The sequence below is a fragment of the Spermophilus citellus genome, assembly GCF_964194105.1.
Source record: "Spermophilus citellus genome assembly, chromosome: 6".
Lineage (NCBI taxonomy): Eukaryota > Metazoa > Chordata > Mammalia > Rodentia > Sciuridae > Spermophilus > Spermophilus citellus.
Window position 1 is genome coordinate 113326757 of NC_138187.1, and position 20117 is coordinate 113346873.

The window sequence follows — 20117 nt, forward strand, 5'->3', positions numbered from 1 at the left end:
GTGTGAAGATAAAATGTGGGGGTTTTCTTAATAATTTTTTTCCACAATACCTTTATTTATTTATTTGTGGTGCTGAGGATCAAACCCAGTGCCTCTCACAAGCTAGGCAAGTGCGCTACCACTGAGCTACAGCCCCAGCCCAAATTGTGGGACCTTTTGTGTGCAAAAAGTTCTGTTCTTTCTTTTTTTCCCCTTTCTTTCCTTCTCTCCTTTCTTTCTCCCTTTATTTTCACTTGCTTAATGTAGAATTCCCTGCCTAGAAAAACTGTCAAAAATAATTTCCTTTAATCATTTTGACAGCAGAGGTTTATTGCTTCATTGACAATATTGAGAAGTCCAGTGTCCTACTGTGTAATAATGTGATTTCCTTTCTGGGAGTTTTTCAGATTGTTTTTAATCCTAATTTTTTCTTTTAATTACTATTATTTTGGTTTGTTTTTTACAGTCCTGGGGATCAAACACAGGGCCTTAATAATTTTCTCCATACTCTTTTTTCTATTTGCTCTTTTGGAAATTCCTCTTATTCCAATTCTGGACTTTGTATTCTCTAGTTTTTTTGTCTTTTCCATGTTTATAAATTTGTATTTCTGTTGCTTTTTGTTTTCTGCATTCTCTTAATTTCCTGAGTTTCTTTTTTCCCCACTGCATGTGTGTATGTTTGTTTTGGTCTGTCTTGTATATTTCATTCTATTGAGAAGCAGTGAGAGACAAAATGTAAAGTCAAACTGCATTACTTGGTGTGTAATAAGTGTTGATAATTTACCACTGTTATGATTATTGTTACATCTTTTTGGTGGCTTTCCTCATGTTCGCAATCCTTGCTCTCCATATTGTAAAAGGCTGATTAGACATCTGTAATACAAGCTACTTTGTTGTAGGGTGAATGTTATTATAAAGCAGTCTGATAACCAGCTAACTTTTAGATGGAAAGCTTAAAATATCAGTTTCTGTAGACATTTTGTGTTAGGTCAGTTCAGAATTTTCAGAAAAGTATCTTCAGACAATACTATGGGACTATAAATCTAACTACTGGTCTTCTGATATGTGCAAGGGAAGGAGGCTAAAGAGTTATATACATGATACATTAGACTTAGACCTATTTTCCTGATGGAGTTGATTTTATGGTCCACATCCTGGAGCATCCCTTAACTGGTTAAGTTATATCCAAGAGCAAATTTCTGGTGTTCTGTTGGTTGAAAGTGTGCAGAGCATGTGGGATCTTAATTTATTTTCTTAATGAATTTTTCTTTTCGAGAACAGTTTATCTATCCGTCTGTCTGTCTGTCTATCTATTTGAAAGATAGATATCTATCTATTTGTGGTGCTGGAGATTGAACCCATAGCCTTGTGCATGCAAGGCAAGCACTTTTCCAACTGTGCTATATCCCTAGCCACCTTGGTACTTCTTTTGCAATTTTCAGATAATTTTTGTGTTTTTGTTTCCTTTCCTTGGTTTTTCTTTCTGTAGTTTAACATTGATTTCTCTTGTTCTGAGTCTTTGGAATTACATCAAGCAAATATCTGTGTCTTATTAGTGCATCTCTTTGTGGAAGGTTAATTTTCACTTGGTTCCCTCTGCTAGGTCATTTACCACTCTCCATACTCTTTTATAATTTGTGGTTCAGGGTTATAGTTAATCAAATGTCTGTTAGTTTGTAGTGATATAAGTAAATAAATAAGTGATTGAGAATATCTGGTTCAGAAGAATTTAAAATAGGGGCTGGGGATGTGGCTCAAGCAGTAGCTCGCTCGCCTGGCATGCGTGCAGCCCGAGTTTGATCCTCAGTACCACATACAAACAAAGATGTTGTGACTACTGAAAACTAAAAAATAAATATTAAAATTCTCTCTCTCTTTTTCTCTCTCTCTCTCAAAAACGAAGAAGAAGAATTTAAAATAAATTTTGTAGATTCATCTCTTTGGAGTATGTGGTTTATAACTCATTACTTATTAACTATAAGCTATTCATAGTGACTTCTTTTTAAAGAGTATAGTTTGGGAAGGTTGGGAGGGAAGAGTAACTTTATAGTGGCCTGCCTTTGCTTTGCTTCCTTTTGCCTTGTTTTGCCTTGCCTTTCTTTGCCTCTCCTTACCTCTTCTGTACTCTTCTCATCCTCCCCACTCCTCCAACTGAGGATTGAACCTAGGAGCACTCTACTACTGAGCTACATCACAGCCCTTTTTATTTTTTATTTTGAGACAAGGTCTTACTAAGTGGCTGAGGTTGCCCTTAAACTTGTGATCCTCCTGCCTCAACCTCTGGAGTTGCTGGGGTTATTGGCATGTGCTGCCAGACCCAGCAGTCAGAAAACCTTTCAAACATTATCTCAAACCAGGCAGTTACATCCACAATGATAAATCAGTATGTGTTCTTAATGTGATATTATAAGAATGCCACTTTACCTCTGTGGTCTTCTTCCCAAAATACCTTAGCCTAGTCATGAGAAAAGTATCAGACAAATCCCAGTTGAAGGACATTCTATAAAATATTGGACCAATAACCCTAAAAACTATCCTTAGTAATAAAAGAGGAGTTTGGGGTATACAGAATTTTCTGTACTGTCTTTACAATAAGTTTGTAAGCTAAAAGTTTATTAAAAAATATAGTTAAAATTCATCTTGTTAAATAAATTATAAAACCAATTATTTAATTTGGGAAACCTAATTAAAATTTTTTCATTTATTATAAATATACATAATAGTGGGTTTTATTGTGATATATTCGTAAATGTACATAGCATAATGTGGTCAATTTCATTCTACAATATGTCCCCTTTTCTTCCTCTTTTTCTCTCTGCTTCCCTTGCTCTACTGTACTGATCTTTTGGTTTTTTTTTTTTTTTTTTGAGGTGTTCTTTTTCCCCTTTTTCTCTTTAGCTTCCACATCTGAGAGAAAACACAAGACCGTTGACTTTCTGAGTCTTGCTTATTTTACTTAATATGATATTCTCTAGTTCTATTTTTCTATAAATGACATATTTTCATACTTTAAGGCTGGATACAACTCCATTATTCCATATAGCACATTTTCTTTATTCATTTATTGTTAATGGACATCTAGGCTGAGAAATCCATATATTTTGAACTTTTCTTGGTGTTTCTAGTATTTAGCACATCAGCTAGAGCCGACATGAAAAGACTGAAGGTCAAAGTAAAATGTGCATATACGAGGACCCTCATAATATGTGTTTCCTGGAGTATCTGATATCAGTATAAAACACCTCTCTATTTAGTGCCATCTGAGATAATGTTAGTAGCTTAAAGACCTCTTAATATTATGGACTAGCCAGCCTGGGACAAAATAGCAAGAGCCTGTCTCAAAAACTAAAGATTAGAAGCTTGGCACAATGGTGCCAACTTGTTGTCTCAACTACTCAGGAGGTTAAGGCTAGAGAATTGCTTGAGTCCAGGAATTAGGGAACAATCTGGGTGACTTAGCAAGACATATATATCTATATCTTTACAAATAATGCATATATACATATCCTTTTTTTAATTAATTTTTTAAAAATACACGACAACGGAATGTATTACAATTCTTATACACATATAGAGTAGTTTTTCATATCTTTATATAAAGTATGTTCACGCCAATTCATGTCTTTATACATGTACTTGGTTTTTTTTTTTTGCATTACAATTCTTATTACACATATATACCACAATTTTTCATATCTCTGTATATACAGTAGGTTGACACACAATTCGTGTCTTCATACATGTACTTTGGATAATGATGTCCATTACATTCCACCATCCTTGCTAATCCCCTGCCCCCTCCCTTTACCTCCTACCCCTCTGCCCTATCTAGAATTCATCTATTCCTCCCATTCCCCCCGACCCTATCCCACCCCACTATGAGTCAGCCTCCTTATATCATAGAAAACATTTGGCATTTGTTTTTTTGGGATTGAATAATTTCACTTAGCATTATCTTCTCCAATGCCATCCATTTACCTACAAATGACATGATTTTATTCTCTTTTATTGCTGAGTAAAATTCCACTGTGTATATATGCCACATTTTTTTAATCCATTCATCCCACTGAGGGACATCTAAGTTGGCTCCACAGTTTAGCTATTGTGAATTGTGCTGCTATAAACATTAATGTGGCTGTGTCCCTGTAGTATGCTGTTTTTAAGTCTTTGGGTCTAGTCTGAGGAGAGGGATAGCTGTGTCAAATGGTGGTTCCATTCCCAGCTTTCCAAGGAATCTCCAAACTGCTTTCCATATTGGCTACACCAATTTGCAGTCCCACCAGCAATGTATGAGTGTACCTTTTCCCCCACATCCTTGCCAACACTTATTGTTGTTTGTCTTCATGATAGCTGCCATTCTGACTGGAGTGAGATGATCTTAGAGTGGTTTTGATTTGCATTTCTCTAATTGCTAGAGATGATGAACATTTTTTCCTTCTGAGAAGTGTCTGTTTCAGGTCCTTGGCCCATTTGTTGACTGGGTTATTTGTTTTTTTCGGTGCTTAGCTTTTTGAGTTCTTTATATACCCTAGAGATTAATGCTCTATGTGATGTGTGAAGGGTAAAGATTTGTTCCCAGGATGTAGGCTCTCTGTTCACCTCACAGATTGTTTCTTTTGCTGAGAAGAAACTTTTTAGTTTGATGCCATCCCATTTATTGATTCTTGGTTTTAATTCTTGTGCTATAGGAGTCTTATTAAGGAAGTTGGGGCCTAATCTCACATGATGAAGATTAGGGCCTACTTTTTCTTCTATTAGATGCAGAGTCTCTGGTTTAATTCCTAGGTCCTTGATCCATTTTGAGTTAAGTTTTGTGCATGGTGAGAGATAGGGGTTTAATTTCATTTTGTTGCATCTGGATTTCCAGTTTTCCCAGCACCACTTGTTGAAAATGCTATCTTTTCTCCAGTGCATGTTTTTGGCACCTTTGTCTAATATAAGGTAACTGTAATTTTGTACGTTAGTTTCTGTGTCCTCTATTCTGTACCATTGGTCTACCAGTCTGTTTTGGTGCCAATACCATGCTGTTTTTGTTACTATTACTCTGTAGTATAGTTTAAGGTCTGGTATAGTGATGTCACCTGCTTCACTCTTCTTGACGTACATTTTCTGTAGTAGTTCCAGAATAGACTAGGGGAAGTAAAGGCTATAGATTATCTGTGGAGTTTATGCTTCTTTCCTTGTTCTTGTCTCTTTAGATTATAACTAAGAAAGGATGCTATTTATATTGTTAGCCATTTTTTTATATCATGTAAAATTTTCTTAGTACTCTTATCCAATAGCAAATTGGGTTTATGTCTTTTGGAAATAGGTATATAATGGAATCTTTTTGGTTCCCGTCTTTTAGAGTATCTAAGTAAATTATTTTTCATTTGTCAGTAATGTTTTTCTGCTTCTATTTTGTTTATTTGCATGATCCCAAATAATTTTTCATAATTCTCTATTAGCTTAACATTTGAAAATAATAGTCTCCCATACAAGTTTCAAAATTTTTCATTACATTTACTTATCCCACTTAATATATAACATCACAGTGTATAATTAATAATTAACATTGGACAATGTTAATCAACCATTCTTCTAAGTATTTTGCATGTATGCATTTATAACAATAATCTTATGAGAAAGTGCTATGATTAATGCATATTTAACAAATGAGAAAATCAAGGCACAGAGGCAAAAAGTGACCCAGGTTATATAGAGTGACAGAACTGGTATCAAGCTCATGCAGTTGGCTTTAGATCTGTCATCCTGAGTGTCTTTACTGGTTTTAAATTCTTATCTAGTATGTCTTATCAGAAGTTGTTCAAGATATTCTTTTAATAATAATTATCTAGGAGTCTAGATATTATTTAACACATACCATCTTACCACTTGGGTTGAACAAAAATTTTAACATGTGAATACAAGAAATGAACAGTTGATAAAGGTAAAATTGGAAAAGTAACTGTTTTAATGTAAAATTGGATGTTAAAGTATATGTTAAGATAACTTTTAAAGGGGCTGGGATTGTGGCTCAGCAGTAGAGCGCTCGCCTAGCATGGGTAGGACCCGGGTTCGATCCTCAGCACCACATAAAAATAAAGGCATTGTGTTGTGTTCATCTACACCTAAAAAAAATAAATATTAAAAAAAAAAAAGATAACTTTTAGGGGCTGGGTTGTGGTTCAGAGGTAGAGTGCTTGCCTGGCATGCGAGGCTCTGGTTCAATCCTCAGCACCTCATAAAGTAAAACGAAGACATTATTTCCACCTATAACTTAAAAAAAAAAAGATAACTTTTAGTTGTAATATATATATTATTTTATAGTTTGGGGTTGTGGCTTAGTGGTAGAGAGCTTGCCTAGTACACGTGAGGCCCTGGGTTAGATCCTCAGCACCACATATAAATAAATAAAATAAAGGTATTGTTTTCACCTACAACTAAAAAAAATAATTTAAAAAAAGATAACTTTTATTGATAAATAGAAGTAATGTTTTATTGGAGTGTGGAGGCTTTTATATCTGGTAGATGCCCATTTAGTCTACTCTATAAGTATCCCCAGAAGTTATTTATCTTATTCCCTCTGTTATACTGTAAAATTCTAAAAGAAAAATATTCTAAAAGTCTTTGTATTCCTCACAACATTTAGGATAGTTCTTAGCAAGTAGATATCTACTATAATTCTTTCTGGAATAATATCAGACATGCAGTAGTGATTTAGCATTTGTTAAATGAAGGAATTACTTGATCTCACTACTTGTTATGATACTATTTACCGAATTTAACATGATAAAGGACTTCAAATAAATACATTTGATTAATTCTTTTTTCTGTTAGGTTATGAATCTGAAATTTGTTCTTTGTCCTTTCTATAGGATACTTCAAACTTTGTGCCGAAAACTAAGACTTCCTGAGACTTTTAACTTTTGTCACTTAGCACACTTAACGCCAGGCTTTGTTGGTGCTGATCTGATGGCACTCTGCCGAGAGGCAGCTATGTGTGCAGTCAACAGGGTCTTGATGAAGCTACATGAACAGCAGAAGAAAGATCCTGAGATTGAATGTTTGTCATCTGAAGGAGGCCAAGAAGAAAGATTGGGAACTGAACCCACATCTGAAACTCAGGTACTTATAAATGTTTGTGTTATATTAACTTCAAGTACGTGTTAGTATAGATGAGATTTAGTTCTCTGCAGAAAAAGTTTGCCAGCTTATGTTAGGACATTGGCATGTATTTCCTAGTTAACTTTTCGGTAGGTGGAAATGATAGTTTTCTGACATAACCAAATCCTTGTTTCTAGCTGCTCTCAGCTCTGGAGACCAATTTTGTGAATATGAGAGGAATATTTATCAGTCCAAGATCAGTGTTACACTTTTGAGTAAAATCTTAGTGTAATATATATATCATTTTTATACTTTGAACAGATGACTTCTACATATAATTTGATCTGTATAATCTTGTGAAGAAAATATTATTTTCCTTATTTTATCATCCAAGACACTAAGCTTAACGTTATGACTTGCCCCAGGCTACATAGCCTCTGCTTTTTGTAAAGCAGAGACTTAAATCCAGGCCTTTCCTATTTAAATCATTTGTTTTTTCCCTTGCATATTTGAAATTAACATTGTTTTTGTTAAAAATCACAACAAGTTCATTCTTTTTATAATATTGCATATTAGTTAGGATTTTTTATCTCAAAGTTAGAATTTTTTTTTTTTTTTGTACCCTGGATTGAACTCATGAGTGAACCACATCTCCAGCTCTTTTTTGTTTGTTTGTTTGTTTGTTTTGAGACAGGGTCTCGCTAAGTTGCTCAAGGCATCATTAAGTTGCTGAGGCTGGCTTCAAATTCATGATCCTCTTGCCTCAGCCTCCTAAGCCATTGGGATTACAGGTGTGCACCACTGCACTCCACTCAAAGTTAGAATTTTAAAAATTGAATTCCTTAGATTTACTCATTTTTTTTTTACATTTATCCTTTCATGTACTTTTCCAAATCAAGAATCCTGCCATTGAAGTTCAAGATTCATAATACTAGGAAAATAGTCTGCTCTATGTTTAGTTGATAAAACATCAGGGAACTATATAATGAAATTATACTGTCACCAGAGTAAATAACTTTGCTTTAATTTCATCAAAATTTAGTTGCTTCATGAATATTTATAAATGAAATGGGAAATATCATGATTGGTGAAATGGATATTTGCCAACTGCTTGTAATTGCTATATCTAACCCTAGTATAGTACATGGAAATTATTCTTATATTTGATTATAGTTGATTTACCTTTACTTGATCTGTTTAGAATAAATGAACATGTCTTCTGTCAAAGCGAGAAAGTTATTTGTGACTTTCTTACAGAATATTGGAGTAATAATTTTTAAAAGTATAATTTGTAACTTTTTAACAAACTATGACAAAACCTTATAACATATCCCCTCCACCCCCCACCCCTGTTGTTCCTTTTAAGGATGAATTGCAAAGGCTTCTGGGGTTATTAAGAGACCAAGATCCTCTTTCAAAGGAGCAAATGCAAGGACTGTGCATTGAATTGAATGATTTCATTGTGGCTCTAGCTTCAGTCCAACCCTCTGCCAAAAGAGAAGGCTTTGTCACTGTCCCAAATGTGACATGGGCAGATATTGGTGCCCTAGAAGATATTAGAGAAGAGCTCACGATGGCAATATTGGTAGGTATATCAGCTGCTAAATGCTATTGGTATGTTTGATAAGTTGAGGGAAATAAAGCTACATGCATGTTAACCAGGTTGTATGTCTAAAGTGACTTGGATTATATGTTCTCTTTCTTTTTTCCTACTTTTCCAATGAGTTTTATTATTAGTTAAATTCTGATTCATGGTCCCAGGGTAGGGATCACCATGAACACCTTTACCACCTGTAAAGGTAAGAGGATAGGGGCAGTGGGATGGAGCCAGTTCATATTTTCCCAGGAAACAACTTTGTGTCTGGCAGTTATTTCAGATTGAGACCCCAGGAGGGCAGAGGGACTTGCACAAGTTTTGGTACCACTCATACAGAAATCATGCTATCACTCCCTTATCACGGCAGTAGAAATTCAGGTAGTTCTGCCAGCAGTTCCTGGTGAGGTTCTGTGCGGGGAAGTGGCTGTCACAAGGGGTATTCATTTTCTGTGTTTTCTGAGTATTGGGATTGAACCCAATAGTATTCTATTTGTGAGCTACATCCTCAACCCTTTTTATGAGAGAAACCTTGCTAAGCTGTTGAGACTGACCTCAAACTTATGATCTTCCGGCCTTAGCCTCCTCTGAGTACCTGGGATTACATGTGTGTACCACTGTGCGTAGGTCAGAAGTGGCATTTACAAACTAGAAGAATATAGATTTCTAACACATTGGTTAAAACAAAAAAAAATTAGTATTTTGTATAATTTTAAAACAATAATAAAAAGACACATGAACCAATAGGAAAATGAATATACATTTCATAGAAGAGGAAAAAACAGTGACTGGTAACATAAAAAGATGTTCAACTTTATGCATAAAAAGGCACATTCTTGATGTCTTCTGCCATGGTACTCTGCCCTTGGCACACTCTAGACGGGCACTCTACTACTAATTTATATCCCCAGCACTTTTTCTTTTTAATTTGAGATAGGATCTCACTAATTTGCCCAGGCTGGCCTTGAGCTTAAGATCCTTCTGTGTTGGCCTTCTGAGTAGCTATGATTATAGGCGTGAGCCAGTTGAAATATTATATCTTTATTTATAAAATGTTCTTAGAATGTAACACTTACGTGAAAATTTCTCAAGAGTAATAACTTTTCTGTTTATCATCATGAAACTCATGTTTGAAACAGTTAAGCCAGATATTGCTCTTATCTTCAGGCCTCATAGTCATTGCTGAAGAAAATACATGTCTGGAGGTGAATTTGAACATGTAGTATTAAAGGGAAAGCTGTCATGGGTCTCTGCATTACTCTTTCCAGGCACCAGTACGTAACCCAGACCAGTTCAAAGCTCTTGGATTGGTGACTCCAGCAGGAGTCCTTCTTGCTGGTCCTCCTGGCTGTGGGAAAACTCTGCTGGCAAAGGTATGGTATGAATTTAACTTTAAATGTTACCATGAGATAAATCTTTTGCATAATTTCTGTTAGAAATTCATTTTAGCAAAGATGGTAACTTTTCTCAGGGAAGTTTTACAAAAGTTAAATCTATGAAAAATGTTGGGGGCTGGGGATGTGGCTCAAGTGGTAGCGCGCTTGCCTAGCATGCATGAGGCACTAGATTCGATTCTCAGCACCACATAAAAATAAAATAAAGATATTGTGTCCACCTAAAACTAAAATATAAATATTTTTTTAAAAAAGAAAGAAAATGTTTAAATCAATTATAACCTCACCAGTTTTCACACATCATTTATCATATTTCTGTGTATAATATTCTAGTATTTTGCAGGGGGATATTGGGTGTACTATATCCTTATCATTTATTTTGAGACGGTCTCACCATGTTGTCTAGGCTAGCCTCTAACTTGCAATCCTCCTGTTCAGCCTCCCCAATGGCAGAATTATAGGTGTGTGCCATTGTACCTAATCTATTCTAGCTTTTTAGTAAGTATTTTTACATAACTGTAGTTTATAGCCAACCTTGTTTTCTACTATGGTGTAGGTAAGTATTTTACTATAATCCTGTATGTATCTTATAAGTTATTTTTAAAATTTTTATTCATAGAAGGAAATATAAATAAATGGGAAAAGCATTGTTTATAGTTCTTCCACTAATACCTACTACCAACTACTGTTTCCTTTTGGTGTCAGTCCTTCCACATATTTTTTTATATACATACATATCTAAAGAGTGTATAAAAGATAATATATATTGTTTTTTACAAATAGAAGTTTTTTAGATATGCTTTTCTCATTTAGCAATATTTTCTGAACATCTTCCCATGTCAATATAGTTACACATCATTATTATTATTATTTTTGTTGGTACCAGGGATTGAATCCAGGGGTGCTTAATCACTGAGCCATGTCCCCAGCCCTTTTTTATATTTTATTTAGAGACAGGGTCTTGCTGAGTTGCTTAGGGCCTCACTAATTTGCTGAGGCTGGCTTTGAATTTGCAATCCTCCTGCCTCACCCACCCAAGCCACTGGGAGTATAGGTATGTGCCACCAAGCCTGTTCTACATTTTTAGTGCTTGGATAGTCTTAACAATAAAATGATACAATTTTCCAAAGCATCAGCATGTATAAGTAAGTAAATAGCATAAAGTAAAGGCATGCAATTGCTGGAGCCAGCACCCTGGAAATTAATGAGTGATGAAAGGGAAATAGAAAAGAGAATAAATAGTATGAACCATTTAGTTGTCTGGGGATATATCACATGGAAGCAAAGACCTGCTGACACCATAGTGCAGGATTCATTATGTGCAGAATTCATCATAGTGAAAAACATTTTTGTTCACTATATTTCATTTAGAACAGATTTCCACAAATATCAGGAACTATTTGGGGTTTCAATGGTTTTAACCCAAGTTAGCTGACATATAGATGTTGAAAACCTACTATGCATGAGTTGCTAGATGTGTATCCTGTTTTACTTATAGTTTTGAACAAGAGATAGGAAAGTTATGAAACTGGCAGAAGACAAGAGAAGGATTGAGAGATGTAGATAATCCATGTATTGAACAGCGTTTGTATAGCAAAGCATTCATGCCTGTCATTGGTTCACCAGGAATCTGTTAATCCTGTTCTTTGTCAGAAATTGTTTGAGGTACTAGGGATAAACTAGTTAAGATGACTTTTCTAATGAAATTTGCTGTCTACTTGGAAGAGAATAACAGTAAACAAGTAGAACAATAAAATTTCAGGTTCACTAAGTTATTTTGGAAATAGTGTTGTGACATAATGATTGGTAGCTACTTTAGATAATGGTGTTCAATAAATGGTGACATTTAACAGCGTGAAAGAACCAGCATGAAGAGGCAGGCAAAGTAGGGGAATAATTTTTCAGATAGAAGGAAGAACAGTTATAGAAGCCGTAAGATGGTTAAGGATTTGGTGAGTTTGAGAAACAGGGAAGGAATAAGTAGTTAGACTAAGGAGATGTCGTGTCCCAAGATGCAAGCTCAGGAGCCATGGTAAATATTTCAAATTGTAATTGAAGATGAATGGGGCATGTAGTAAAATAATATGATCTCATTTGCATTTTTACTAGAGTACTCTTTTTTTCTTTTCTTTTTTTTGGTACCAGGAATTAAACCCAGGGGCACTGAGCCACATCTCCAGCTCTTTTTTATATTTTATTTAGAGATAGAGTCTCACTGAGTTGCTGAGGCTGACTTTGAACTCAGGATCTTCCTGCCCCAGTCTCGTGAGCTGCTGGGATTACAGGCATGCACCATCAAGCCCAGCTCTTTACCAGAGTACTCTTAACTGCTGTGTAGTAAATAGATTGGAGGAAAGCAAGAATGAAAGAAAACCAGTTAAGGGTTTTCTAATCTGTTCCAGCAAGAAAGGATGGTGGGTGGTCTAGATGAGGGTGGTGATGTAGAGATGTAGAAAATGTATCAGACCCACGTATATTTTAGCATTATAGCTAATAGAACTAACAGATAGTTGGGGTAACATGACAAGCAAGACATGAGACCAGGGGAATACCAACTCTTATACCTCATCTTAGTAAATACAATTTTTGGGAAATTGTATTTACTAAGATGAGGTATAAGAGTTTGCAGGTGAGTTTTGGAGGAAATTGGGAGAGAAAAAACCAGGATTTCTGTTGTGTGAATGATAGGTTTGAATACTTGTCTGATTCGAGTAGAGATGCTGAATATGTTTAATATAGATCTGGAGCTCAGATTTTAGATTCCAGGATCTAGGAATAGAAAAGAACTGTTTCGTGGTCATTTTGAAGTTGCAGTGAGTGATTTATTCCAGTTTTACCTTATTTATTCTTAGATTCTTCTACACATATGTGTTTCTCAGTAAAGACTGATTCTAAGGGTTTTTTTTTTTGTTTGTTTGTTTTTGTTTTTAATCATGATACAGGGGATTGAACTCAGGGATGTAACACTCTGCTATGCCCCCAACTCTTTTATTTTTATTTTGAGACAGGGTCTTGCCAAGTTGCCGAGTCTGACATAGAGCTTGTGATGTTACTTTCTCAGTCCCTTGAGTAGCTGGGATCATACTGAGGTTTTTCTATATTTTGGTTTGTAGATTCATGGGTGATTGCTTACATTTCACAAGGCATTTCTTAAGTACAAAGCTTGAGATCTCACTGACATTCTAAGCTAGGACTCTAAATACTTTTATTTACAGTGTTGTAAAGCATGTTTATACAAACAATATATACATAAATATTTTTGTTATTCCCATTTGATTTGTAGTTGTCTTAGCACTTCTTAGAAAGTTGTAGGCTAACATTTACTTTCTTTGGTTTTCCTTTTGTATTTTTCCTTTTCCCATTTTTCTCTTTTCCTTCTGATGAGAAATAAGCAACTATAAAAAGGAAGAAATACAGTTAAAGCCAAATTATTATTACTCTTTTGAGTTTTTGTCTTTTTGGTGATGTCTTTTTGTTTCCTCTTCTAGGCTGTGGCAAATGAGTCTGGACTGAATTTTATATCAGTCAAAGGCCCTGAATTACTAAATATGGTAAGTCATTGGTATTAGCCATTATTTTAATTGGGAAAATTACAGTATGAAACCCCCTCAGATCTTAATCACTGCTATAGGAATGAGATGATTTAGCTTTGCTCACTACTAGGAGTGTATAAATGCTTTTTTTAAAAATGATTTTTAAAAAAAAATCTTTATTTTACTTATTTATTCTTTATGCGGTACTAAAACTCGAACCCAATGCCTTTCATGTGCTAGGTGAGCACCCTACCATTGAGCCACAACCCCAACCCATAAATGCTTTCTTGATCGAATCTGATAACCTCTCTGACCCTGAATCCTCATACCTACAGAGAGAAATAATTTATTACAGTTATTGACATTTTCATGTGTTTACCTAGCACCGAGTATTTGTCATATGCTTCACATTTATCATCCTTGAAAAATCCTGTGAGATGAATTATTCTTTGTTCTGAATAAGGAAACCTCGGTATGCTGATGCTATGTATCTTGCCAAAGGGTGGCAGCTAGGAAGGATGATAGTAGAACTGAGATTTGAACCCAGGTTGTCTGGTTCCTGATATGCTTCCCTATCCTGTTCTTGTGTGACTCAAATAAGTTAAGTATTAGTAAATAAAAGTACTTCAGGGGAAAGAAGTCACTAAAGTGACATCTTCTTTCTACATTTAAGCAGTTTATGCCTCAAATTTAAGAGACTTTGAATTTGCTATTTCTAGTCCATTCCTATGTAAGTATAAAACTCTCATTCAATGTTTGTAATATATACAGACAAAGAAGAAATTAATGGTACTTGACTTATAGGCTGCTGCTGCTTTTTTTTTTTAATAATGATCCTGGGGACTGAACCCAAGTACTCTACCACTGAGGTACCTCGTAGCCCTATGAGAACAAGTTCTTTATTTTCCTCTTATTTTTTTATTTGTTCTTTTTAGTTATACATAACATAGAGTGTATTTTGACATATCATACATAGATTGGAGTATAACTTCCCATTCTTGTGGTTGTACAAGAACAAGTTCTTATGTCTAACTAAAAACTGAAATCATATACTTATGTATAACTTGTATATTAATTAGTCCAAATATTATTGCTACTTGTGAATTGCTCTATGTCTTTTTTTTTTTTAAGAGAGAGAATTTTAATATTTATTTTTTAGTTTTTTCGGCGGACACAACATCTTTGTTTGTATATGGTGCTGAGGATGGAACCCGGGCCGCACGCATGCCAGGCGAGTGCGCTACTGCTTGAGCCATATCCCCAGCCTTATTTCTTTACCTTTATATTTTGATTTAGTTTTAACATACACTAAGACATTGTGAAACCTGTGAGAAGCCTAGCTGATTCACTGACTCCTCTGTTGCTATAGGACATCTTTTCCCTTTTTTTAGCAAGATGTATAGAAATAAGAATAGAGGGCTGGGGATGTGGCTCAAGTGGTAGCGCGCTCGTCTGGCATGCATGCGGCCCGGGATCGATTCTCAGCACCACATACAAAAAAAAAAAAAAAAAGATGTTGTGTCCGCCGAAAACTAAAGAATAAATATTAGAATTCTCTCTCTCTCTGTCTAAAAAAAAGAATAGAGGGCTGGGGTTGTGGCTCAGCGGTAGAGCGCTCGCCTTGCACATGCGAGTCCCTGGGTTCGATCTTCAGCACCACATAAAAATAAATAAATAAAGATATTGTGTCCAACTTAAAAAAAAAAAAATATATATATATATATATATATATATATATATTTTTTTTTAAAGAATAGAACAGTAATTGACTTGGGTATTTAAAATCCTGTTGAATTAATGAAAATTATTGCTGGGTATTTTATATGCGCAAAGCATAGGAAATCACTTCTAAAGTTCAGTAGAATACAAAGGATTTTTTGAGCTAGAGAATACTTTGCATCCTACCTAGTCTTCATTTTATGAATGAGGAAATTCCTAATAAACTTAAATAACAGTTAATTTTAGTAAGAAGTTGAACTTTATGAATTTGGTTATTTTTATAGTCAACAGTGGTTTAATATCAACATTTGCATATGTTTAGTCTAATAATTTTTTTGGACAATTTTTTTGGAGCAGTGTCATTTGTAACTACTTTTACTATCATTTGGCCCAAACCCCAAGTTGAACAGTGCTGCATTTTATTTTCTTTTTGTGTATGTTTAGTATGTTGGTGAGAGTGAACGTGCTGTCCGACAGGTTTTTCAGCGTGCTAAGAACTCAGCACCCTGTGTGATATTCTTTGATGAAGTAGATGCTTTATGTCCTCGAAGATCAGACCAAGAGGTAAGTATCATAGATTGTTGGTTTGCAGATTTTTTCTTTTACATACCATAAATATTTTTTAGTTTCCAAGTCGGGTACTTTTATGAAGTCATTGCTTGGGAACATTACAATTCTTTAAATGAAGAAACGTAGTAATTTGAAATCAGAGCTTAGAGATAACAGTTATATTCCATAATAATTTTTTTCCCTATGATGTATATTCTTTTGGTTGCACAGTGTATAGTAATCCCAATTCACACAAATGAGTAGTTGGGAATGGAAGTGATAGTAGCCTTGGATACTTTGCCTTGAATCTTGTAATTATGGTACTCTTCAGTTATATTGGTTCTTGAGACAATATATAATTTAAGACGTCATACACTTAAAATAGTGTCTCATTATTAATTTTTTTTTAAAGAAAAGGCAATAGTTCTTTTATTTTTTTTTTTTAGAGAAAGAGAGAATTTTTTAAATATTTATTTTTTAGTTTTTTTGGCGGACACAACATCTTTGTTTATATGTGGTGCTGAGGATCGAACCCGGGCCGCACGCATGCCAGGCGAGCGCGCTACCGCTTGAGCCACATCCCCAGCCCCCTCATTATTAATTTTTAAGACCGAACACCATTACCATCTGGGGAAGATAAGTGACCTGCATTGAATACTACTTGTGTAAACCACACTGAATCACAGTTCTTACACACTTCGCTACAGAGAGTAGAGGAAACACTTGTTATCAGGAGTACTATAATTTAAGAATTTGAAGCTTAGTAAAACATAGAATAAGAATATATAACCTTTTGAAACATAGCACACAACTATTAATAAGTACATTTATTTCATGATCACTGAGGAGGTGACTGCCCTTCTAAAACCTGGGACATCTTTGTGATTTAATTTCAAATAGTTATTCTGTGTGTTCTTAGATTGTGAAACATTAAATACCTCATTTCACTAAAAATCTTCAAAAGCATTCAAAAGTTGGAAAAACAAAAGTTGACTAATATGATTTTGACTCATGTAACAATTTTATCTCCTCATTCAATAATCATCAGTACCATAACAGGTCATCTTATAGTTTTTTCATGGTTCCCTGTTATATGTCCTGCTGGTCAGGACTTGACTTGCTCTGGATTTTGCTCCTGTTTATTCTTTGCTCTTTTAGTGTAAATAAATATTTCATTTGTCCATTGCCTTTCAATGGTTTGCAGCTATTACCAGCTGGTAAATCTAAATTTGGAAAGGTTTATTGGCAATTACTATTCTCAAAAGAGTTCTGTAGCCACATAAAGTGTAAATTAGGATTTCTAATTTCTAGGTTATCTCTTGGATATCTGCTGTCATACATTTCTGTACTCTGATGTATATGGTTGCTTTTTCAACATTTCCCCCTGAAGGGATTCTACAAACATTTCAAGTTTGAATGTATTCCTTTTTAATTTTATTAATTATACATGAATACATACTTGTAACAACCTTGTCTGGAGAGTAAAAGTCAGATAGATGCCAGTGGTGCATGCCTGTAATCTCAGCAACTTAAGGGGCTAAGGCATGAGGAGGGCAAGTTTGAGGCCAGCTTAACAATTTAGCAAGACCCTAAACAACTTAGCAAGACCCTGTCTCAAAATAAAATAAAAAGGACTGGAGAGGTAGCTCCATGGTAAAGTGCCCCATGGTTTGATCCCCAGTACCAAAAACAGAAGTGGGGAGCAGGGAAGAAGTCCTTCCTTTCTGTTCTCCTTATTGCTTTTCTTGGAGGTTGCTACTGCTAATTATTCAGTGTTAAGGGTAAACATATCTTTAACTAGAACCTTTTCCATAAATTCACTTTTTGTGTAAATGTAGTTATTCTATCTTGATTATTTTCTTATGTACTTAATAACTTTATTATAGAATTTACTTAATTATTTTAGACATTTACATGGGTAGTTGTTTCTTTTACAGATAGAACTATTAAATGTTTGTATTATATATTTGTGTATACATGTATGAATATGTGTGATGGAGTTTGAGAAGTGTAAATCATGGTTGAAGATGTATATGAGTTAAATTTTAAAATATAACAAATATTTTGTCGTCTTTCACAAAACTACAGTCACATATGCCAACCAACAGTTGCGTGAAAATAACCATTCCCCATACTTTTTTCAACAAAGGATCTTTATTTTTTGTCAGTTTTATTGGCAAAACACTAAACTTTAGTATGCATGTCCCTGATTACCAGGGAGGTTAATAATTTTCAATAAATTTGTATTTCATCTTCTATAAATTAATCTTATTATATCTTTTGACCCTTTTGCTATTGGAATTATTTTTTAGTTGTTGATGGAATTTTATTTATTTATTTTTACTTATATATATGTGGTGCTGAGAATAGAACTCAGTACCTCACATACCTAGTGGTAGGCAAGCGCTCTACCACTGAGCTACTACCTCAGCCCTGGAATTTTAAAAAATTGATTTATTATAGCTTTTTGTTTTGGTATTAAAGATTGAACCCAGTGGCAATTTACCACTGAGTTACATCCTCAGCCCTTTCTACTTTTTATTTTGAGATGGTCTTTGTAATTTACTTAGGGTCTCATTAAATTGTTGAAGCTGGGCTGGCCTCAAACTTGTGATCCTCTTGCTGTAACCTCTTGTGTCGCTAGGATTATAGATATTTGCCACTGGTACCTGGCAATTTATTGGAGCTTTTTATGTATAATGGTGTTAGTCCTTTGTCCAGTTATGTGTACTGATACCATTTACCCTAGTCTTTTCATTTATCTTAATTTTTTTCTATAGAATATAATAATTTTAATAAACTATCAACCATTTTTATATTGATTCTTTTTTAAGGGTTTTTTTTTTTTTTTAGTTGTAGATGGACACAATACCTTTATTTTTAAAAAATTTATGTGGTGCTGAGGATAAAACTCAGTGCCTCACGTGTGCTAGACAAGTGCTCTACCACCGAGTTACAACCCCAGCCCCATTGTATATTGATTCTGATATTTTTCTCTTGCTTAAGAAGAACAATGTTGGGAGGGAAGAAGAGAGGGAAAAGGAAAATACAAGGGAATGATACTAGCCAAGTTATATTGTGTGTACCTATGAATATGTAACAACAAATCTCACCATTATGTATAGTCATAATGCACCAATAAAAAAAAATAGAGAAAATTTTTTAAAAAGGACAATGTTAGGTTTTATTCTTACCTAGTACCACTTAATATTTTTGAGTCTGGACTATGACTGTATTAATATTTTAATTATTATGTCACCAAGGAATGAATGAAAAGCAGGCTTACCAAATATTTCCTTCTAGAATAATCAGTGGTTAAACCAGCTACCACCTGTGTGCATAAGTTATATTGAAAAAAAGCAGTACTGACAAAATGAAACAGCACCATTTTTTCTCGTTTCCTCCATTGTACATGTTTTTGTTGTTGTTGTTGTTATTGTTGTTTATTTGTTTCTATGTTTAGGTGATTTTTCCCTTAACCTTTCTCTTGGATTATTGCCCTGAATAGCCTTACTGCTGTTTGCTTCAAGAAAAAGAGGAAAAAACTTTAGTGCCCTATATGCTCCTCTCTGTATTGTGTTGAAAGATTTAGAACATGTGAGGTACTGGGGAATCTGGAGTTCAGAAGCTGAGTTTACTTTTGCCCAAATACATTTATTGTGCCTGTTAGATCTTTGAATAAGTTTTATCTCTCCCCTTATCTAGTGATGAGACTTTGGACAAATTCTCTAAGCTTCTGTTTCCTCATCTAGCCTGTGAATAATAAGATTACTAGGGAGTCCACTGATTACAACCTGTTTTATACAGTGTTGCCATATATTGACTCCTGAGGAAGTGGTCATTGTTCTCTTTCTCTCTTGAAACTGAGGATTGAGCTACATCCCAGCCCTTTTTATTTTTCATTTGAGACAGGGTCTCACTAAATTGCCCAAGCTGGCTCTGAAGTTGCCATCTTCCTGCTTTAGCTTCCCTAGTATCTGGGATTACAGCTGGTATTCCAGGTGAGCATAAACTACTGCGTCCAGTTAAGGAGAAAAAGTCTCAATATATTGCCCAGGCTGACCCCAACTCTTTGTCTCAAGTGGTCTTCCTGCCTCAGCCCTGTCCCCAGCATAGCTGGGACTATAGGCACATGCTACTGTGCCCAGCCATTATTATATGTCAGCAAAAGCCTTCATTCAGATTAGCAAATGTATTATTTTGTACAGAAAAGTTGTTGTTCTTTCTTTGTATTGAGGGCCAATGAAACTATTCTTTCTTTTT

General features: G+C 34.8%; 1 protein-coding gene across 3 annotated transcripts in view; it reads left to right on the top strand.

The window, feature by feature from the left end:
* Window positions 1-20117, top strand: part of NVL (nuclear VCP like) — a 135573-nt gene that overhangs the window by 42050 nt on the left and 73406 nt on the right. For all 3 annotated transcript variants that reach the window (XM_081299339.1, XM_081299340.1, XM_081299338.1), the window contains 5 exons: window positions 6837-7086; window positions 8432-8650; window positions 9928-10032; window positions 13542-13604; window positions 15750-15869. In XM_081299339.1, coding sequence (XP_081155465.1) covers window positions 6837-7086; window positions 8432-8650; window positions 9928-10032; window positions 13542-13604; window positions 15750-15869 — 757 coding nt within the window. The remainder of the gene's footprint in view (window positions 1-6836; window positions 7087-8431; window positions 8651-9927; window positions 10033-13541; window positions 13605-15749; window positions 15870-20117) is intronic.